The 24,019-nt window shown below is 41.2% G+C and overlaps 1 protein-coding gene across 1 annotated transcript; it reads right to left on the minus strand.

The window, feature by feature from the left end:
• Window positions 1–2,766: 2,766 nt before the first annotated feature.
• Window positions 2,767–23,941, minus strand: dpy19l1l (dpy-19-like 1, like (H. sapiens)). The gene is made up of 22 exons (XM_010885315.3): window positions 23,530–23,941; window positions 22,968–22,992; window positions 22,647–22,734; window positions 20,805–20,942; window positions 20,603–20,723; window positions 15,998–16,091; window positions 15,812–15,869; window positions 14,848–14,939; window positions 14,359–14,458; window positions 13,795–13,872; window positions 12,382–12,468; window positions 12,203–12,262; window positions 10,542–10,622; window positions 10,238–10,339; window positions 10,005–10,076; window positions 9,454–9,530; window positions 9,297–9,321; window positions 8,850–8,969; window positions 8,086–8,260; window positions 7,773–7,872; window positions 7,572–7,697; window positions 2,767–5,790 (listed from the first exon to the last, which is right to left on the minus strand). Exons 1-22 carry the CDS (start codon window positions 23,768–23,770, stop codon window positions 5,619–5,621), a joined length of 2,232 nt encoding a protein of 743 aa, XP_010883617.2. The 5' UTR covers window positions 23,771–23,941; the 3' UTR covers window positions 2,767–5,618.
• Between the last annotated feature and the right edge of the window lie 78 nt (window positions 23,942–24,019).

The raw sequence follows: 24,019 nt of genomic DNA on the forward strand, positions 1-24,019 counted from the left end.
TACAAATAACTGGTTGCATAAATGTTCACTTCCTTTAGTGAATATTTGATTGACACACTTTTGGCAGTAATAACATTTTTGGCAGCCTAATAATTGTGCACACAGTGTAATAGGCTAGGAATCATTAAGGAACCAGGAAGCTATTCACTGACAGGTTTTATTGTTTAATATTTTTCAGAGAAATCTAAAAGACCCTAAAATTTGTCACCTGTTATTCTCTGGGCTTATCTGGCTGAAGACCATAAATGGACCACATTCTGTATTATTGAATAGCCTTTGTGAAATGCCTTTCACAATACTCAAAGAATACATGCTAGGAAATTACAAAAGTAACATTTACACAATACATAATGAATTGACTAGACAATGCTACACAGACACAAGGTAAAAATCTGAAACAATATTGACAAAAATGAAGTCTGGGACTTGATATTGTCAATGTACTGTTTATTCCAAGTTTATTATTTTGTACAATAATATTTTACACATTTACATTAATGATTACTTTATTCTTTGACTATCATCAATTAAGTCACTTTATCTTTTAACCAGCCTGTACAATTTCACAATTGGTGAATTGTGAAATTGTAAAAAATTATATTTGTTCATGAGTAGCCATGTCCCAGAATAATTTATTGTATTGCTATAATAAAGTGAATTATGATCTTACATAAGAAAGTATAAATTAGAATGAGCAGATTATCATGTTATTCTGTCTCATTTGTTTATTAAAATGCTCCATTGCAGAATACAGTTATTAACTTCTGTAATAAATGTTTCCATGCTGGGAAAAGCTACTATGTCAGAACTAATCGGAAACCTATACTCATGTTACAGTCAAGCCTCATGGTGGGGACAAAAAATCATAAATGAATCATGGCTCCTGCATTTTTACTGACCGCAAGTTTAACCTGTGGACAGTAGACCTGTTCATATTTTTGTACCATTATTTTACAAGGTAAGTATGCTAAGAAGTTATTTACAGCAACAACATGGTTGCAATGATGGTTATTTGTCTTGCTTAGAGACAGAAGGACAGGATTCTTTCACTTTGTCAGCTTGGACATTAGAACCAGCAACCAATTGTTTACTTTTCCTCTTCACCACAAAGCTACCCTGATGGTGCTTAATATACACCAGCCATAACATATCAGCCACAACATTCTGACCACCTGCCTAATATTATGTAGGTCCCCCTTTTGCCGTCAAAACAGCCCTGACCCGTTGAGGCTTGGACTCCACTAGACCTCTGAAGTTGTGCTGAGGTATCTGGCAACAAGACGTTAGCAGCAGATCGTTTAAGTCCTGTAAGTTGCGAGATGAGGCCTGTATGGATTGGACCTGTTTGTCCAGCTCATTCCACAGATGCTTGATTGGAATGAGATCTGGGGAATTTGGAGACTAAATCAACACCTAGAACTCGTTGTATTCCTCATACCATTCCTGAATAATTTTTGCTTTGTAGCAGGGTGCATTATTCTGCTGAAAGAGCCCCATGCCATCAGGGAATACTGTTGCCATGAAAGGGTGCATATGGTCTGCAACAATGCTCAGGTAGGTGTTACGTGTCAAAGTAACATCCACATGAACGGCAGGACCCAAGGTTTCCCAGCAGAACATTGCCAAAAGTATCACACTGCCTTCGCCGGCTTGTCTCCTTCCCAAAGTGCATCCTGGTGTCATGTGTTCTCTAGGTGCAACAAATTGCGATGCACTGTGTTCTGACACCTTTCTGTCAGTACCATCATCAACTTTTTCAGCAATTTGTGCTACAGTAGCTTATCTGTTGGATCAGACCACACGGTAAAGCCTTCACTCCCCGCTTGCATCTATGAGCCTTGGCCACACATGACCCTGTTGTCGATTCACCACTTTTCCTTCCTTGAACTTTTGATTGGTACTGACCACTACAGACCAGGAACACCCCACAAGGTCTGGAGTGCTTGTTGGTTGTCACATCCTAATTTTGTATGGCAGTGGCTACAATATTTTACATAGGACCATGGTTCACTGGGGATTAACCTCTTGCAAAGTCCATACAACCTCAGATTGACCTGTTTTGCATTACGTCCGCTCAAGAGATTTGCAACATAAAGCAATGTGGACAATTTATTAAGATCCTTAAATGTAGTTTAACAATGGGCTGTTTAACATTTTTCAATCACTGTTACTGTTCTAAAACGGTTTCTGTTTAATCCTTTAGGTGTGCTGTGATCTCTATTACAGCTGGCCTTTCCAGCACATTCCAGTGTAATGGAATGGAGGGAAGATACATCAATGTTGTCATTCCAGGAAGAAAATAATACCTCACCCTGTGTGAGATAGAGGTCTATGGGTCACCACTGGAATGACACATCCAGAAAACTTTCCTAACATTCCATATGAAGCAGAAGATACACTGCTTCAGGCTGGATGTTTTGTAAAAGCAATTTGTGACAACTGCTGTTTGTGACGACTGCTCTGTACTTAGTAATAAACTCTATACAAGATTAGCTCTTCCAAACCTTGTATTTACTACTGGTCTGCAAAAATCATAATTTTCCCAACTTGTTAGCAAACAATATATGACTAGAGGTCTCTGTATTAAAACCCAATTATAGACAGTGTAATATTTGTATTCTGGTGTGCATTCTTACAAAGAAGGCTTATGAGAATGAGTCACATAACCAGTCAACCAAACCAAACATTTATAAAATGATCTCAAATGATTTACCAGCACAATTAATTTGATGTCACTCACAAATAATAATCACAAATATTAGAGACTCTCATAAGAAACATTTTATTTTCAAAAGACAGAAAGTAGACAAGTATAAGAAAATACATCTTCAACAATGCTAGGCATATCACAAGAAACGTGTCAAATTAGTGACATCATAATGTTTCTGGTTCAGTGGTTCAACACCACACCACTACGGGCACTTCAGTACCTCAAGAACACTTGAGTACCTTGAGGAGCCAGACACAAACAAAAAGAAACCATTCAAACTCAGAAGCTCCTGCTGTGTGTTATTCATGAAAAGAATGTCACAGAAGTTCCAGAACACAATTAAATATATTTCCAGCTTCCACCTTGCATTTAGTTGATAATGTAACAATACTGTATGGGTCTGTGTTGGCACTGTATGGACACATTCCTGTAACTTCATGTTTATTGCTAAAAAGCCTCAACTTTAATGGCGAAATGAGGACCACCCAATATTACAATGGGCTTGTACACTGGAAAGAACACTGGGGTTTGTGAAATACAGGCTGGCTGTGGATCTGACCATTTCAGCATCTAGTCTGTCAAAACAGAGAACTGAGATTCCAGAGCTTCTCTACATGTGCCAGTCATGATTAACAGCAGGTGCCAGTAGGCGAAATACATATTGTAGTACTTTACAGTTAGTTGACCCCATCTGCTTCAAAATTCATAGATATACTGCATGATCTCGCATGAATGTTAAATCTAGAGGAATTACCATTCTTGATTCTAGGCTATGGGGTTATTGTCTGACTTACAGCATTGTTATACTGTACTATCTTAATATATTCAGTCCTGTTAGGTAGTTTAAAAATGATGTATTAGTTATGGAATCTTCCAGACATTAAATAACATTGCTCTCTAGTTTGATTACATCTGGCAGAGGAGCCTGTTAACTACCAGTGTAGCAGAAACGGCAGAGAAAGTAGAGTTTGGACCCTTTAACAGGGCACTGATATTGAAGCTATTCTGCAGTCAACTGCTTTATATTAACTTCAGGGGTAAAGGACAGTGAGTCCCAGGGATAGACAACACTGATCAGGCAGAGATATAGAGCCCTCTTCAATCTGACCCTTGATCTCATTTAATATGGATGCACATGACTGAAAGTCATGGATGACTTTCAGTCACAAAAAGCAGTATAAACAAAGAAAGAATGTGTATAGAGTTCACAACTGCCAAGTGGGTGTAGTCTTTCTCTGCCCTGGAGATGTGTCAAATTCAAATGTTGTGTTTTCTCAACATATGTAAATGACACGTGTTGAACACTACAATTTCATGATCTTCACTACCTGTGTTGTACATGACAAAGCAATATCTAGAATTTTTTTCACTGCAATTTTAGAACATGTTCATAATATATCTTCATTAATAGTGGAATGATAATGTTTCACAATATTTAATTACCCCAAAATTATTTTGGATCCATAGTAAAGCGCATCCTAAAATTTAGAAACTTTCTACTGGTCACTGCAGCCCCCCCTCTCCACAATCACATCTACAAACAACGGAAAATTGTGGAACACCAAATCAATCTGTTATTTCCTTGTTGCTTTAAGTCTATACGGTTCACAATTGCGGTTAAAGTAAGAAAAGCAATTTCCAAAAACGAAACTCACTAGTGCAAGGAAAAGTTTGTTTTATAAAAGACATTCTTTGGTTATTTTGTTTCTCAAATACATTTCCAGTCCTGTAATGCTTGCCATAATAGCTATTAACAAGAGAAACCAATTATCCACTGAATGTCTATTATAAAAGTATCTTTACCTTGCTGGTTTGGAAGAGTTGGTTTGAATGTGTATTGTGTGTTACTGTAATTCATCTTGCTTTCTTCATAAAGAATAGAATCTACATATTGCTCCTTTAACAACTCCAAATATGCCTGAAATACTCATCATGTCTCTATCAAATCAGATTCCAAAACCCTGATGTTGGATGAGTTATCTATGTTAATGCACTGCTACAATTTGCAATGGATATGTAGGACAAAAGATTTTGCAGATGATCATATTCTACTTCTTTAAAAGAATAAAGGTTAGGTGTGCTACATCATCCTGATATTTGCTGCTGTAACACCAGTACTTTAACTAAACTTTGCTTTGGCAATAACAGAATTATATCACATGTCAGAAGATAAAAATTCTAAATACTCACAATTATTTAGACACATTAAGCATTTGCAAAAAAGCATAAAAATACAAACACAAAATATGCCTGACATCAAAAACATAGTTTTGTTCTTATAACTTTCAGTATATGTTCGCATAAAATCATAAAGTAAAATGCTTACAGTAATAAATTATGGAAAAACAAAATACTGTATAGGAAGGAATACCGCCAGATTACCGATCAATACTAAGAATCGTGTGGTAAACAAACATAACCTTTGTCATGTTTGTAAATAGTACTGCTTCACATTAGACAGAAAACACAGATTTGTGTTTATAATTAAACACACCAAAAAAGTGACATATTGTAGCTCAACCCAAAATGAACAGAACACATACAATATATTCTATGTCTGCCACAAACAAACTTTCTAAAGAAACGTACACTTCTTGAATTTGTCTCTGCTCAGGAAGCCCACATTAATTGAAACTGGCCTTGGACTGGCAGAATGCAGTAACAATTATAATAGAATAAATGGGGAAACAAAGTCCTCACAAATCATAGCACAAGGGTGACACCCTATTATTCAGGCCATCCTATTTGTCCACTGCTTCAAAAGGGCCTTAAGAAAGGGAGACCTAAAAAGCAGTGGTACCTCAGAAGGGAGACGGACCAAAGGAAAAGGGAACTATATGAAAACCTGCACCAGGTCAGACGTGGTGAAAATACTAGAAGGTCTTGCTAAAACTGGACAAATCAGTGGTTATCTTAACTCTTTAGCTGCTCTGGGAACTTTAAGCACTTTGTAAACATTGTTTTGAAAGACAGTGGCAAAATGGGGCCTGGAGTCCCTGGACATGAGTGTACAGAGGGGGACTTTCCCAGCATTCTGGGGGTCCTCCACATCCCAGATCTCAGGCATACTGCAGCCGGGCCTAGGGAGTGTACATAGACAAAGAGAGAAAGGCAGAGAAAGAGAATTTTTTTTAGCGATGAAACAAATGAAGCAAAATATTGTGTGAACGACTGACTGCAAAAGTTTAGTGAAAAGGTCACTTGGCAGCAGAATTGTGTTGTGCGGTACAACTGGAAAAATTGTAGGCGTTTATTTTAACAGTTTATCAGTCTCTAACATTAACAGTGAATACATTTTCTTCTGCTGTCTCTGGTTTGAGGGATTTCTTGCATTGCTTTAAGTACCCCCAGACCATTTCGATAGGATTAAGATCTGGACTTTTCATAACATTTCATAACCCTCCATTTCTTCTTTTTTTTTTTTCTTCTTCCAATTCTGTTTTAACTTTGTTTGTTAGTTTTGGATCATTGTCCAGTGGCAAGATCAATGTTTCGGTTCAGTTGAAACTTTTGGCATTCTCTGGTAAAATATAGATTTTATTTTTTCTGAAGCCGTTTTTACAACAGCAGTTGTCACAAAGTGCTTTTACAAAACACCCAACCTGAAACCCCAAGGAGCAAGCAATAACAGGGTTGATAAACAGTGGCTAGGAGAAACTCCCTAAAAGGGGTCCAAACTTAGGAAGAAAGAGGAACCAGGCTCTGAGGGGTGGCCAGCAGTTTTTTGGCTGTGCAGAGTCATTTCAATAGTATTTGTACTACAGTACAAATTATAGTAATTAATAAATGCATGTGGGCTGTGTCCAGAGTCTATAAAACATAATCCAAGTCAGAAACATTACTGGATGGACAAGGACAGGGACAATCCGGGGGGGGGGGGGGGCAGCTGGGATGACAAGTTGGTTGGGACCTAAGGCAGCAAAGAAGCCCCAAACCATTATGCCACTGCCTCCATGCTCTTCGAAGGCAATGTTTTGTTTTTGCTAAACAACTCCACCTTTAATCATCTGTCCAGAGTACATTGTCCAGATATTTTGGTCTTTACCCAGGCGTCTTGATATTCCTTTTTGAGAGCAGAGGCTTCTTCCTTCCTGACCTCCCATGCAGGCTAAGTGTGTGCAGTCTCTTTCTGACTGTTGACTCATTCACTTTGACATTGATTGTGACAAGAGAGTCCTGGACGGCCTTTATGGAAATGAGAAACCTCCCAATTTATTCTCTAAAGATTTCACTTCTAATCAGTTCCATTTATTTTGCTGGATTTGATCTTAAGTTTAGACATTTTATGTCATAGTAAAGGTAGAGGTGAAGTAACTTTCACCCACATAGGGAAATTGTATTTGTGTTTATTTGAATAGCAAAAAAAATTTGTGTCATGTGTTAAAGTGCAGTATACAGTCATGTGAAAAAGCATGTCAGTATAAACAGCAGTGTGTTACTGAAGCAGGACGTGACATAACCCCCCCCCCCCCCCCCCCCAAAAGGTAGAGTGCCTTAGGAAACTATATAGATCCCTTCACTTTCTCAACATGTTGTTGTCTTAGAAACTTAGTTTATAATGAATTACATTCATTGTTGTTTGCTATTTATCTTCACACAATAGAACTGGACAGGACTTTAAATACTTTGAAAAGCACTGTAGCTACCTCACATGGTGATATTGACATTAGTATTATTATTAGTTTTCTACCTAGTGGTGTAGAATGGGTTTTGTAGTCAAAATTTTTCAGCAGATTAGTTGCTAACTTCCCATAACCACGAAATACAGGAAAATGCATTGTTGTGAGAAATTGGTAATATTTAAATCTAAAAAGTGTAAATGCTGAGCTCTGCCAATATAATGCAGGCCCCACAAAGCTACCTGGAACGCCGGGTGCACCACGAGTCTTCTAGAACAAAGTAGTCCACCTCCAGTTGCATCAGGTTCCTCCTCACCACATCGGCAGGCTTGCGGCTATACATGGCGTAGACCAGCTTAGTCCTTGCCCTGAGCAGAACACAACCATACTTAGACAACACGGAACTGGCGTTAGCCTAGCACATAGCTGGTGCAGTAGCATACCTCAGTCCAGCGTCCTCGTAGTGTGGGTGGTTGACGATGGGCCGGCCTGTTGAAAGCTTCACACTAGCCATAGTGGGCATGGCTCCGGCAAACACAGCGTCTACACCACACAAAACATCTTCAGGAAAACAGCACACAAAGGCTTGGGCCAGGTTTACTGATATCAATATGTTATTGAATAACTCAATGCTTTAACCAATCAAGCCTAGTCAGTTTGTAAACTTTCTTTGGGAAGGATGCAGTTAAAATTAATTTTAAAATGGCTTTAGTCTTGGAAACCAGGGGGTTTCAGGAGCAGGATGACATCACGCACTGGGCCGGGTGTTGTCTTTAATCCATTCCAGCAGCTGTTCCTGAGGCAGGTTGCTAAATTCTCCCATGATGCCCCACTGGGCCTGCAAGTTGGCCAACCCCTGAACGGCCATGACGGCCAGGACAGCGAACACCATCATGTGGAGCTTGAACTTCTCCCCTATCCAGGCAAACAACTGACACAGAGAGAGAGAGATCAAAATGAGCAGAAGACAGGAACCTGTTGTATATCTGTGTCTGTGACAAGGGTCTGTGATGGCAGCGGTGTTGTGACCGGTCTGCGGTAATGTAGGGATCCTGAAGCTTGTTGGGTTTTGTTGCACTGTGTCAAGGTGTGTAGTGTCATGTGGTGTCAAAGTGTGTATTATCATGTGGTGTCAAGGCGTGTAGTGCGGTGTGGTGTCAAGGTGTGTAGTGTCATGTGGTGTCAAGGCGTGTAGTGCGGTGTGGTGTCAAGGTGTGTAGTGTCATGTGGTGTCAAGGCGTGTAGTGCGGTGTGGTGTCAAGGTGTGTAGTGTCATGTGGTGTCAAGGCGTGTAGTGCGGTGTGGTGTCAAGGTGTGTAGTGTCAAGGTGAGTATTATCATGTGGTGTCAAGGTGTGTATTGTCATGTGGTGTCAAGGTGTGTATTGTCATGTGGTGTCAAGGTGTGTATTGTCATGTGGTGACAAGGTGTGTAGAGTCATGTTGTGTCAAGGTGTGTAGTGTCATGTGGTGTCAAGGTGTGTAGTGTCATGTTGTGTCAAGGTGTGTCACTCCAGGTACCTGTTTGGAGCACATCAATGAGGCCATGATGCACATATGAGGTGTAAGGAAGAGTTTGAGACGCATGATGAGCATCGCCAGCACGGCAAACGCTACCAACTGTAGGCTATGGTACACCAGCTGTGTGAGAAAGAGACAGAATCAGACAAAGTCTGAGAGACCAAGCATGTTGATAATAAGGGCACAGGGAGAAAAGCTGGCTGGGTAGGGAATGAAAGAGAAAGAAAGCAGGAGAAATGTGCCCATCAGTCTGTGTAATGACGCAGGTCATCAATATCCCTCAAGAGATCTTTACTATTGTAGCTAGATAAGTTAAATGTTACCGGATGTGAGAATGAAACAGACTTGAATCTTACAGTATAATGAGCTGACAAGACTGATGGGTAATAATGTCTGGCATGCTGTACACAGCATTTAAACTTAGGGGAAATGTGGAGCCTTGCTTACCTCTCCTTTTGCCAACATTTCCGGCCTGTGAAAATTTTTAAAACAGTTATGGAGTAGTCAAGATGTCATATTTGTGAGTGTATGGAGTTTGCTTTTCGACGTGTGTTATTAAGACTGAGAGTAGGACAAGACAGAGGACCGAGGGAATGTTACTAACTCTTCGTTGTCATCGTCCTCAGGTCTGACAGAATACTTCTGTCCTTTGCCCAGGAACCTTAAAACGTCCTGGATTGTCTGTGCAGAGTAGATGAAGGGACAAACAATGTCACAGCTAAAAAAACAAATGTCAGCAGGTACATACAGTACAGCCATACAAATGAATGAGTGTCCAAAAGTTACTGTAAATTTGACCATAATGACTACTATACTAACAGTGAGCATGGAGCTAATATTAAATAGTTAACCATTTCCAAAGCCCTATTTATATCTCCACTAGTCATGCATATTGAACAAAAATGTCACTTGTCTTACTAATTCCACATTTGACACCCACAATGAGATCAAACACGTCTGGACACACTTCAAGAGATGTTTGATGACAATATATTTTTGGAACATAATTATCCAGCCGATTCTTCAAGCCTGCCTCAATTATGACAAATTGAGCTTAACAGCCTGTCACAAGCATCTAATGGGAGAAATACCATTACAAGGATGTCTGCTAGAATAGTGGAGCCCTGTGCAGACCATACACAAATTAAGTCTCACCAGTCCCGCTATAACCGCAACCACCAACATGTTGACGGGAAGCAGCAAGGTCTTCATGTAGCGCAGAGGGGTCTGACAAGAGAAATGTCACATATGTGACATTCTACTATTTATAGGAAACCATTCACACACAGAGGATCCCAAAATCATAACATGAACGTAAAGTATTGCAGAGAGAAAATATAATGCCCATGTTGCTTTGCCAGATAGGGCCCATACAGAATCTGACATACCTCCATCTCCATGAAATCAAACTCGGCAGCACATGTGTACATCATTGTGTCAAAGTCCTTGTAGCTGGTGAACTTAGATTTGATTAGGCTGCTGATGTGAGCCTGGGTGAGAAAATAAAGTAAAAATAGCCTTCAAGTAACATCAAGTAAGATCATGATATTCCTTTTGACTTTAAATCTGCACAGCCATACATAAATGTATGATGGATTGTCTGGAAATGCTAAATGATTAATTCAATAAAAAGTACTACAAGGCATACATTTATGCTGTTTCAAATGCACAGGTCTTTATTCTAAGACTTACATCATCAGCAGCTCCAAAGATGGCTGACAGCATGAACTTCAGAATGACAGTGGAGACAACCCATACCAGGCCCTGCATGACCTGGGAGAGGACAGACAGATCAACCAGGAGACAACCCATACCAGGCCCTGCATGACCTGGGAGAGGACAGACAGATCAACCAGGAGACAACCCATACCAGACCCTGCATGACCTGGGAGAGGACAGACAGATCAACCAGGAGACAACCCATTACAGGCCCTGCATGACCTGGGAGAGGACAGACAGATCAACCAGAAGACAACCCATACCAGACCCTGCATGACCTGGGAGAGGACAGACAGATCAACCAGGAGACAACCCATACCAGGCCCTGCATGACCTGGGAGAGGACAGACAGATCAACCAGGAGACAACCCATTACAGGCCCTGCATGACCTGGGAGAGGACAGACAGATCAACCAGAAGACAACCCATACCAGACTCTGCATGACCTGGGAGAGGACAGACAGATCAACCAGGAGACAACCCATACCAGGCCCTGCATGACCTGGGAGAGGACAGACAGATCAACCAGGAGACAACCCATTACAGGCCCTGCATGACCTGGGAGAGGACAGACAGATCAACCAGAAGACAACCCATACCAGACTCTGCATGACCTGGGAGAGGACAGACAGATCAACCAGGAGACAACCCATACCAGGCCCTGCATGACCTGGGAGAGGACAGACACATCAACCAGGAGACAACCCATACCAGACCCTGCATGACCTGGGAGAGGACAGACAGATCAACCAGGAGACAACCCATACCAGACCCTGCATCAACCAGAAGGGAACGGCATCCTAGGTGAGTAGGGCAGAGAACTGATTTAACAGACTTTCAAGTGCTGTCATTTAACTTGTCATCTCTGCCCTATATAACCACCATTAGGCCGTGAACCTGACACGTTTGACATGGGAGAAGATGCGACGCCACAAGGAAGAACATCAGAGTTTTTTCTGACGCCAGAGTTCTTTTCGTAGAGCTTACCTTGTAGCTTATGATAGCTCTAAATGTATAAAACTAATCAGAATAGTAATTGGGGTTGGGTTCAAATGTATAAAACTAATTAAATGTATAAAACTAATCAGAATAGTAATTGGGGTTGGGTTCAAACCGGTTCCAATGCATTGTTCCAATGCACTGGGTAATAGCACTGCTGATATGCTCATACTGAACGTAATCCTGTTTCCCAAAAAAGTTACATATGCATGCAATTTGTGCAATGATGCAATGGATTTTTACATTTTCAGAGCAATGACACTAGAACACTAAGTGGAACGGAAGGAATCACAGAAATAGATTGACTTATTGAAAAGCAGTAAAAAAAAAAAAAGAGAAAAAAAAGGAACTAACATGAAAAGATATAATGAAATATTTGCAAAAATGTGAGGGGTGTACACACTTTTGTGAGATACTGTATGTCTAATGAACATTGCGGAGGAACTGCCCTGCTTAAAACAGAGGGCATGGCTAAGTGTGAGAGACTTTTATAGCATACTATAACACTGACATTACACATGGGTGAGATGTTTCAAAATACTGCATGTGATATGAACATGAATTAACATGGCGACTTTGAAGTGAATTTCATTAATTGTGTAGATCTAAGGCACACACACCTAAAGTCCTCTTACCCATGTGAGGAGACCCGGTTTGAAGGCTACCGAAAATGTGTCCCGCAGGGCGATTATTCCCTGCAACCAGGAAAAAAAGAAATGTTATCACCATAATATCTTAACATAACACCGTGCTTAAAGGCATAACTACGGTCTCGGTGTTGAAACCATGAGGACAGAGTGCTAGTCCAGCTCACCCAGATGGAGACCAGTGAGGAGGCATAGAAGGAGGTCAACAGCATGGAGTTTCCAAACATCAGAACAAAGCACACAGCCAGCGTCATCTGGACATGGAGACGGATGGAACGGTCATGTTTGGTGATATAAAAACTGGTTTGTGTGATAGTTAAAAAAACAAACACTGTTGTCCGTTTACCATGCACACAAACACACACAGAAGGGGGACACACACGGGCACACACACATGCACAGGGACACACAAACATACACAGACACACACACGAACGGACACACACACGCGGGACACACACACGAACGGACACACACACGAACGGACACACACACGAACGGACACACACACGCGGGACACACACACGCGGGACACACACACGCGGGACACACACACGCGGGACACACACACGCGGGACACACACACACACACACGCGGGACACACACACACACACACGCGGGACACACACACACACACACACACACACACGCGGGACACACACACACACACGCGGGACACACACACACACGCGGGACACACACACACACACACACACACACACACACACACGGGACACTCACGCACGGGACACTCACGCACGGGACACTCACGCACGGGACACACACGCACGGGACACACACGCACGGGACACACACGCACACACGGGACACACACGCACACACGGGACACACACGCACACACGGGACACACACGCATACACGGGACACACACGCATACACGGGACACACACACGGGGACACACACACACAGGACACACACACACAGGACACACACACACAGGGGACACACACACGGGGACACACACACACAGGACACACACACACAGGACACACACACACACAGGGGACACACACACAGGACACACACACACACAGGGGACACACACACACAGGGGACACAAACAAACACACGGACCCATGATGGCAGACACATACAGGCAGGAAAGAAACACTGCTTCTTTGCAGGGGGATGAATAATTCAGCCACACAACACAAATCTCCGGCATTATCGCAACTCAAAGGCTATCTTTTTTTATCCCTCCAGCACACTGGCCTCAGCTACTGTGTTGCTGAAAGGATAAGCCGGAGGGCAGAAGCAATGGTGGAGATGAGTAATGTAGCCAGACATAGACACCTTGGCTGAATACATAACCTAGGTTTACAATGCAAGCCCTTAACCCACACACCTTAACAGAATACATAACCCTAGTTTACAATGCAAGCCCTTAACCCACACACCTTACAGAATACATAACCCTAGTTTACAATGCCAGCCCTTAACCCACACACCTTACAGAATACATAACCCTGGTTGAAGACGAAAGCCCACACACCTTACCAGAACGCACAGCCCTCAGCCGAGACACAGAGACATTAGTTAGAACTCATAAAAATTTACCATGTGTGTCACTAAGAGGGACTGCATTTTGATGGGGCTGAGGTATCCCAAGATGTATGAGGCAAAGAGAGAGGCCACCTGAAACAAGCAGTCAAAGTTTTCATCATACACAATGAGCAGTAATAACAATCTTGGTTATCTACATAGAAGCCCTTCTATACAGCTCTTATTGAGAGGGAATTGTAGCCTGCTATTCTCTAGCCAGACTTAAAGCAAAGCCGTTGCTAGGCAAAGATGCCAGCAGATCCTGTTTGTGTGAGACCGCAACCTTCAGTGCTTTTGTATGCCTTCCTCCTCCCCCTGCAGTCTCTCCACTAGTCCATTAGTATCACACCCTACTCTAATCCGTTGCTATCACTCTGTAGTTTGTATTTTCACCCCTGTCACCCATTTCTAACAATGTTCCCTTACCAGTCTACTGTTCTCCAATTCACTCACTCTCAAGCCATTTCTCCTCACTGTCACTTTCTTTGTCTTCTCTCTCTCCTTTCCCCCTCTGCCCTCCCTCGAAGCAGCACACATTTTCAATTCCCTTTTCACTCATTCTCTCTGCTCCACTTTTACCTGGGTGAGTAGCACAAACTGGGCAAACTGCCAGGGCAGCATGAAGAACAAAGTGGAGATGCCCAGCGCCCACATTGCCTTCTTGCTGGGGTTGCGAGTCCTTCAGAGTGTGATGTGGAAAAGGGCAAGAGGTGAGAGATAAAGAAATCCATTAACACAAGCACACAGTTCCAATTCAGGCTGTCTCCAGAGACAGTGAATCAACCAGATGCCCTCTACACACAAAGACAGCTTCCGAGAACAAACAAACATTGTCAAGTAGAATAGCCTTTTACGCCAAGTGAATTAGAGACATGTGGGCAATTTCAGATCTGAACCAACTAACTTTCAACTGCCCACAAATTGAGACCACAATTAATTGAGATCAAGATGATTTCTGAGAATTCCATATCTTCTACATTATCACTCACTACCACAAGAAGAGGCAAGCAGAGAAACCTCAAAAGAGAGGGAACGAGAAAGAAAGGGGAGAAGAGAATGGTGATTTACCGGAGGATGTGTGTGAGGAGTAACATCTGCAGGACCAGGAAGGGATATGAGAAGCTCTCCCTCAGGGGCGGAGTCCACATGACCCGGGTGCTCTAATACACAGGGACATATGAACATGCAGCCTCACTTTAATTTCAAACAACACAGTTTCATTTACATTTCAGTGGGCCCTCAAGTGACGAATGGATTTCCGGTCTAACCACTCCCTTAAGGTGCCATTGCAAACAATGAGCGATGTGACATCCTAGTTGGCAGAACAACCTGGGGGGAGGCAGAAAGGCTTGGAATGGACGCCTAGAAGAAAGGTTTCAACTCCTCTAGATCTGTTGGGAGTTGTTGTCATGACACAAGGCCGCAAGATACAGTTGGAAATTACTAAATTGTGGAATGGAGAAAATGGGGTAAATGAATATACATTTTAGGCATTAAGTAGTGAGTGCATGTTCATATTTTTCTTCAGTACTCTACCCAGACATTCCAAGCACTGCACTATACCAACTGAGACCACACGGTGTAGGAAGAGATTCTCTACAAATACACAATGAATGGATGACAACTGCCAAAAGCTATTTGTAAACAGATGCACCCAATAATCTCATCCAGTACATTTAGTCCTTATCATCATTCAACACAGACCGCACTAATGCTTCTATAAAAATGATGCAGAATGTGGATGCATTCAAAGTGCTTCACTGAAACATGGCAGCAAGCACAGACTGAGGTCTAAGAGACACACGTGGGCGGGGACGGAAGAGATGAGTGAGCGTATGATTGAAATGTCAGTGTGTTGACTGGTGTGAAGAATAGAACCAAGAGGCTTGCTGGCAGCAACGAAGCAGGAGGGAACAACTTAGTCCATCTTCGGCTGAGATAAATGCAAATGTTATTGTCAGCCTGCATTGTAAATCTCCTTCCCTATCCACTTTTATGAGTGTCTACATGGACTTGTGCCGCCGACACTCACCTCTCCATGGTTGAAGAAAAAACACAGGACAGTGACCATGCCACCGAGTCGGCTGCCACTGGAATAAGACAGAGACGACCAATGTAGTGGTAAAACGAGGCAAACACAATGCAAAACTACCTGTATTTTCAATAAAGACTATTCACAAAAGTGGCTAAACTGTCATGCTAAATTTTAACCAGTTACCTGAGGTATGTACCGTAGAGGAAGAACACACTCATCATCAGCCCATTGAGGAGGAACACGAATGTCACATAGAAGTAGGCGGGGTCACCCATACCTTCAACGCACGCGCACACACACACACACGCACACACAGTTAGGTTTATGTCTTAAGATACTCTCCAATTCCTCTCTTTCTACAGGTGCTGGTCATAAAGTTGATTTATTTCAGTAATTCCTTTCAAAAAGTGAAACATGCATGATTTATACATTCATTCCACACAGATTGATATATTTCAAGTGTTTAGTTCTTTTAATTTTGATGATTATAACCGACAACTTATGAAAACCCCAAATTCAGTATCTCAGAGAATTTGAATATTGTGAAAAGGTTCAATATTGAAGACACCCGTTGCAACACTCTAATCAGCTAATTAACTCAAAACACCTGCAAAGGCCTTTAAAAGGTCTCTCAGTCTAGTTCTGTAGGCAACACAATCATGGGGAAGACTGCTGACTTGACAGCTGTCCAAAAGACGACCACTGACACCTTACACAAGGAGGGCAAGACACAAAAGGTCATAGCTAAAGACCTGAGCTCTGTGTCCAAGCACATTAATAGAAATAGGGAAGAAAAAGATGTGGGAGAAAAAAGTGTACAAGCAATAGGGATAACCGCACCAAGGAGAGGATTGTGAAACAAAACCCATTCAAAAATGTGGGGGTGATTCACAAAGAGTGGACTGCAGCTTGAGTCAGTGCTTCAAGAACCACCACGCACAGACGTATGCAAGACATGGGTTTCAGCTGTCGCATTCCTTGTGTCAAGCCACTCTTGAACAAGAAACAGCGTCAGAAGCGTGTCAGAAGGACAAAAAGGACTGGACTGCTGCTGAGTTATGTTCTCTGATGAAAGTACATTTTGCATTTCCTTTGGAAATCAAGGTCCCAGAGTCTGGAGGAAGAGAGGAGAGGCACAGAATCCATGTTGCTTGAAGTCCAGTGTAAGGTTTCCACAGTCATTGATGGTTTGGGGTGCCATGTCATCTGCTGGTGTTGGTCCACTGTGTTTTCTGAGGTCCAATAATTCAGACAAAAGGAGCCCCAACTAAGTATTGTGCTGTATTGTGCTCATACTTTTCATGTTCATCCTTTTCCATCCAGAGTCTGTCAGTTTCTTGATCTGTTCATGATCAACTTTAGCTGAAGCAGCAACCACAGCCTCCCAAATGCTGTACAAAGAGGTGTATTGTCTTCCCTGACTGTAAGTCTCACGTTTTAGAAGGGTCCAAAAGTTCTCAATAGGATTTGAGTCATGTAAGGAAGGGGGCCAGGTCATTATTCGGGCATCTTTGAGGCCCTTGCTTGCTAGCCAAGCAGTGGAGTACTTGGATGCATATGATGGAGCACTGTCCTACATAAAGAACATAGACTTCTTGAATACTTCTTCCTGTACCACCGCTTGAAGAAAGTATCTTCCAGAAACTAGCAGTAGGTATGAGAGTTGAGTTTCAGTCCACCTTCAACCCAAAAAGGTCCAACTACCTCATACTTAATGATAGCAGCCCATACCAGTACCCCTCCTCCACCTTGCTGGTGCCTGACTCGAAGTGGTGCCCTGTGTCCTTTAGTGATGGCCACAGGCCCATCCATCTGGTCCATCAAGAGTCACTCTCATTTCATCTGTCCATAAAACCTTTGAAAAATCTGTCTTCAGGTATTTCTTTGCCCAAACAATACGCTTCAGCGTGTGAATCTTATTCAGTGGTGGTCTTCTTTCAGCCTTCTTGACCATGGCCATGTCTCTGAGCATTTGACACCTTGCACTTCTGGACAATCCAGGTAGGTTGCAGTTCTGGAAGTCTTTTGCAGTTAATTTACATATTTTCTTCTCCATACATTTTTTGCATCCCAGTTGACTATTTGCAACAAATGTTTGAATGTCCGGTGGTCATGCCTCAATAGTTTACCTATTTCAAGAGTGTTGCATGAGTCTGAAAAGCATTTTACAATTTATGACTTTTCAGTGTCAGTTAATTCAATTTTTTGGCCAATTTTATCTGAGGTCAGAAAGCTGCCTAATAATTATGTACACCTTGATAAAGCTGTACAAATACATATCACCTGAAAATAATTAAATCCAATCAGCATTCAAGTTTATATGGTATGGAAAATGTGCATAGAAATAATAATACGATCAGAATACTCACTTGCCTAATAATTGTGCATGCAATGTGAAGGTGCTGATGAGAATAAAGCCTTCATTAAACCCCATTAAAATATGTGGATGTGTGTTCCATGTGGTAAACTATACCAGTCTTTGAAAAACAAACATAACCTTTTCCTATGTACATTTTCGTTATTGCAACCGGACTACACAGAAGTATTTAGTCAGCCACCAATTGTGCAAGTTCTCCCACTTAAAAAGATGAGAAAGGCCTGTAATTTTCATTATAGGTACACTTCAACTGTGAGAGACAAAATGACAAATCCATGATAAAAAATCACATTGTAGGATTTTTAATGAATGTATTGGTAAATTATGGTGGAAAATAAGTATTTGGTCAATAACAAAAGTTAATCTCAATACTTTGTTATATACCCTTTGTTGGCAATGACAGAGGTCAAATGTTTTCTGTAAGTCTTTACAAGGTTTTCACACACTGTTGCTGGTATTTTGGCCAGTCTCACGATACATGGCCCCATTCATTCTTTCCTTTACAGGGATCAGTCGTCCTGGTCCCTTTGCAGAAAAACAGCCCCAAAGCATGATGTTTCCACCCTCATGCTTCACAGTAGGTATGGTGTTCTTTGGATGCAACTCAACATTCTTTCTCCTCCAAACACGATGAGTTTTTACCAAAAAGTTCTATTTTGGTTTCGTCTGACCATATGACATTCTCCCAATCCTCTTCTGGACCATCCAAATGCTCTCTAGCAAACCTCACACGGACCTGGACATGTACTGGCTTAAGCAGGGGGAGACGTCTGGCACTGCAGGATTTGAGTCCCTTGCGGCGTAGTGTGTTACTGATGGTAGCCTTTGTTACTTTGGTCCCAGCTCTCTGCAGGTCATTCACTAGGTCCCCCTGTGTGGTTCTGGGATTTTTGCTCACCGTTCTAGTGATCATTTTGACCCCATGGGGTGAAAATGATCCCCCCGGATCGAGGGAGATTATCAGTGGTCTTGCATGTCTTCCATTTTCTTATAATTGCTCCCACAGTTGATTTCTTCACACCAAGCTGCTTACCTATTGCAGATTCAGTCTTCCCAGCCTGGTGCAGGTCTACAATTTGGTTTCTGGTGTCCTTTGACAGCTCTTTGGTCTTGGCCATAGTGAAGTTTGGAGTGTGACTGTTTGAGGTTGTGGACCAGATGTGTAAAAAGTACAAAGTAAAAGTACTCAACTGGGTTTGGCGGTGTTCACCACTTTTGGGAAGTATCTAATTAAGATCTAAATAACCAGGTTAAGGGAGTTCAAAACTAACTAGTGATCAATTAAATAAAAAGGAAGAGTGTAAATTATCAATTAAGGACACTGATGAGTTATGAACTCTGTTTACATGGTCATTTAACCCTTCTTCAGGAACTTCCCAAAACTGGTGAACACAGCAGAGTACTTCTACTTTGTACTTTTTACACCCCTGTTGTGGACAGGTGTCTTTTATACTAATAACAAGTTCTAACAAGAAGTTACTGGTCTGTGAGAGGCAGAAATCTTGCTCGTTTGTAGGTGACCAAATACTTATTTTACTGAGGAATTTACCAATAAATTCATAAAAAATCCTACAATGTGATTTTCTGGATTTCTTTTTCTCATTTTGTCTCTCATAGTTGATGTGTACCTATAATGACAATTACAGGCCTCTCGCATCTTTTTAAGTGGGAGAACACGCACAATTGGTGGCTGACTAAATACTTTTTTGCCCCACTGCATAACAGGATCTGTAACACTGAATGCTGGGTTTTCTAAAGCGGTATGTGGCTCCTGTCACAATCTTCTGCTAAAATATAAGTGTGGATGAAGTAGAAAGAATTAGCTGTTTTGCAAGAGAAAAACCTCATACTAAACTCTAAAGGGTGGCACGACAGTCTCAAACCCCATATGTAGCATCACCTAACAACTTTTCAGAACAACATTTAAGCAGAAAAGTTGCAATGGCTTTATTTACTTATGAATAGAGCACAGTTCATTCAAAACAGAATTACATTTTTCCTCGCTAAGCCTGACTTCAACAAGCCTGTGAATGGAGGTCTAAAATTAACATCCAAGAGAAAACTTGCTACTCAGAGTCTAAATATTTTTGCTATTATCTGGTAGTCTTTCAAATTCGCACTTTTGAAATTCCTTACCGAAAAATAACACTGATTCTAGTGTACTGAAATACAGCACGTGCTGAAATTGAAATTAAAAAAGATATATTATATATGTTCTCCACAGAATGTGTTGCATATTCAATTTAATCTACGGCAATAATGTGTTATTTAACTAGTATTTCAGATTAACCACAGAAACTGGGTGGTACAGGAATAATCATTTTTCTTAATGATTACTATTATGCTGGTTCGATTAAATAATGCCCTTGTGAGTGAGTAAGTGTTCAGGTCAAACAAGGCTGGATTGATACCTTCACAGCCGTCCACTGCAGACATGCCCTCTCCTCTATTGATTGACCAACACATTTTAGTAGGTAGCCCAAGGAAGTCCATTATACTTATGTAGATTCTGTACCAGCTGGCCAGGACAACCTAGACAGCAGAGGAGAATTCAGCATGAATACACTGTCTATCATCCAATCAAAGGCCAGTGACAACAATGATCACCTTTACCTCTGGATAGAGGTTGAACCTCTTCAGGGTGTTTATAATCAGTGGGTATTCTGTAAGTTGATCATTCATGACCAGATACAGGCCGTTGAGAAAGGTTGGGGCTTCAATGATGGTCTTGAAGTAGGAGTAGTATAAGCCCTAAGAATGGATCATAAGGTATATATTATCACACACAAACTTTGTATGGAGGAACAAAATAAAGATGTGTGAATAGTTAAGACTATTTAGAAAAGGTTTTTCATTATATTGCATTTTATTTATGCATTTTACAATAATGCATTGAATTTCCATGAGGTCTCATATTTCATAACAGTATGCTTTTCTGAGAGACCTATTTTACATCTGACTTCTTCCATTCCAAGACTCTTTTCACATTTACCACAGACAAGTCAATAATCGTTGGTGGACATTCTCAAATGTTGTACAGCAGTCCAATGTTATAACTCAGAAGTAGGTGCACAGGTCTTTCTAAGCAGGCTTGTTAACTAACCTACACAACAAAAGAATGCTAGTTTATGGTTCACAGCACTAGGGGTAAGCAACTACATGCCAAATAGTCTCTGATATTGCTGAACGAGACTATGTAGGGCAGTTCTCCAGGATTCAGACAAAAGACGTCAGTCGGATTTGCAGTTCTAAAATAACCAGTGCAATCGAAACAAAGCGCCTGCTGGTTTTGGCAATGCACACTTAATTAACACAATCCTGGCTATGCAAAACACTTGGGGCTCAGCAAATATCAGCTAACAAAACAACTGAGGGTGGTTGATTTTTGTTCATCACTGGCACAACACATTTCAAGCAATAATAGCCTAAATGAGGGCTTTAAAATAAAATCCCCATAGATTGCAATCAGGCAGTCCACGATCTTCATCTGCCCTTTGCAGAGAAACATCAAGGAGAACACCTTTCTCTCTTGACACTTATGCCATAAAATTTGTAAAATCTAAATTACTGGGCAAGAATAAATAACACTGGGAAAACAAGAATGGGCTTAATAGCCAATGACAAAGATGTCAGCAATGGAGTATCGACATACAATGTAGGCTACTAAATACGAGGTCATATATAGATAAAGATAAAATAATAGTGCCTCAATTAAACAGACTACATTGATGGCTAGTGCAACAATAAATAGCGATTTTGACTCACAACATGTTTGAAGTGAGAAGGGAAGTTATGCCTTTAGACAATTGAGTGAACTGACTGGCGTGGTGTATCTCAGGGAGAATGATAAGCAGGGAGCAGGACCTACACCACACAATTTAATTTACAGACTGTAGAACTAGCCAACTGTGTTATTGGAGCAACAGAGATGTGTTCTGCAGCTTAAGATACTAGTTTCTTCCAGTCATGGATAGTTACAAATGACAAGTTGTATTATAATAGTACTCAAAAAATTCCTTACATCCAGTTTTGGTCTGAGAACTCGGCACACCCCTAGTGTGTGGACACCTTTTTGAAACCCACAAACCAGGCATCACAAGCTAGATACTAGACTACCCATCAATTCTGGCAAAAATGTACTTAGCCAGCCATTCAAGGCAGCACTGCATTTTGGGGTTACTAAGTCACTTACTATCTCATGGCAACTTAAATGCATAAAAATGTCACAACATAAACTGTTATATATTTCCAATTTCTAACAAATATTTGATTTTGGGAGGATCGTTCCTTTAAAGAGTGTTTAGAAACATAACTTAAGAGAAAACTAAGTTATAGTATGACACCATAAAAAAAAAAAATTACCACTGCTAGCTACCTACAATTACGCAATCATAAAAGTAAGCACAACTTGAGTAACTGTTATTTTTAGTTTCTCTATCAGGTTTAACGACTCACCATTTCTGTCCGAAATGCCATTTCCTTTTCCAGTCCAGACAGATGCGAGAAGTGTCTGTCATTCTCAAAGAGGCGAGAAAGATGATGCCTACGAAAATACATATTTGGGCGTTTGGGACATGTCTAACCCTACTAGTTATCTAACGTTACCGTTGCTACATGTAACTGTTAACATGCAAAGAATCTGAAGAGCTGTCTAATTAGCTATCTGGGCAGCGACAATTAAAAAAATATACAACAATAGCTACGTAGCGGTTTACAGAAAATATTTAATAAGACGTGCAGTGATATTTACACAGGGGTTATCTTTACTGTACTTACCAATGTAAATAGCCAGCCAAAGCAGCTAAGAAGGGGAATACAAAAACAAAACGTTGACAATGCATTGCTATAATCGCAAACATGAGCTAAATATGGTAAATATTATTACGAATGTATAGTACTCAGAGGGTTTAATATTATATATAGCAAAATAACATGGGTTATATACTGTACTCTCATGTTGGCGACCACCACTGACAAGAAGTCCAGTAGTACACGTACTTAGCCGATGAAACTAAACTTAAGCGGAGTTTAGTTTAATCAGCTACATGATCTGAAATGCAACGTTACACACTGCAAATGCTACTGTACTGTAGAGTCAGTAGTAGAAGATACTGTCACTGATAGCTAGCTAAGTTAGCTAACGTACAGTTAGCCAGCTATTTACATTTTGGTTGTACACTGCGCCTACGTTAAGAAGCAAGCAAACTTTACTGATAACTAACAAAGCTAACTACTAAGTTAGCAAGCCAACTTTGGCAACATAACGTACAACATAACGTACAAGTACAGTGCTGTGTAGCTAGCTAACGTTAGCTATTGTATTGTCTGTGACACTTACCAAGAACGACTGTGAATACAAGCTTCACAAAAGCAGACGGAGTAAGGCCAAGCTTACTTCTGATGAAAGATAACCCCGAAAATTGTCCATTTTTATTGTGAAGCAAGCTGTTGAAAGGGTTGCCTTTGCAATCTTTTCCTGCTCGTCTACTTTTCCCGTTACCTGGCGATACAAGAGGACCCCTGTCGTTGGCCTGCAGCGGTTGATCCTTCCCGTTTTGTTTTCTACTTTTCACAGCCATGTTTTAGTCTGGTGCAATGAAAATCGTTTTGCAGAAGTATCTGGATATGTACGGCTCCTGTCTACCCTCCGCTTAGGTTCTAGCTTCTCCTTTTGCCAAGTTACCTGAGTGACTGTGTTCACTGCACAAATCTGACAACATTTCGCCCCCCACTGGAGGAACTACAAATTGCACGTGTTAGTAACCATGGAAACCCAAGCTGGAAAGGTTGACAACGTTGCGGAAATGTTGATGTAAGGAACCGTTTTA

Source organism: Esox lucius, chromosome 20, assembly GCF_011004845.1.
Source record: "Esox lucius isolate fEsoLuc1 chromosome 20, fEsoLuc1.pri, whole genome shotgun sequence".
NCBI classification, from domain to species: domain Eukaryota; kingdom Metazoa; phylum Chordata; class Actinopteri; order Esociformes; family Esocidae; genus Esox; species Esox lucius.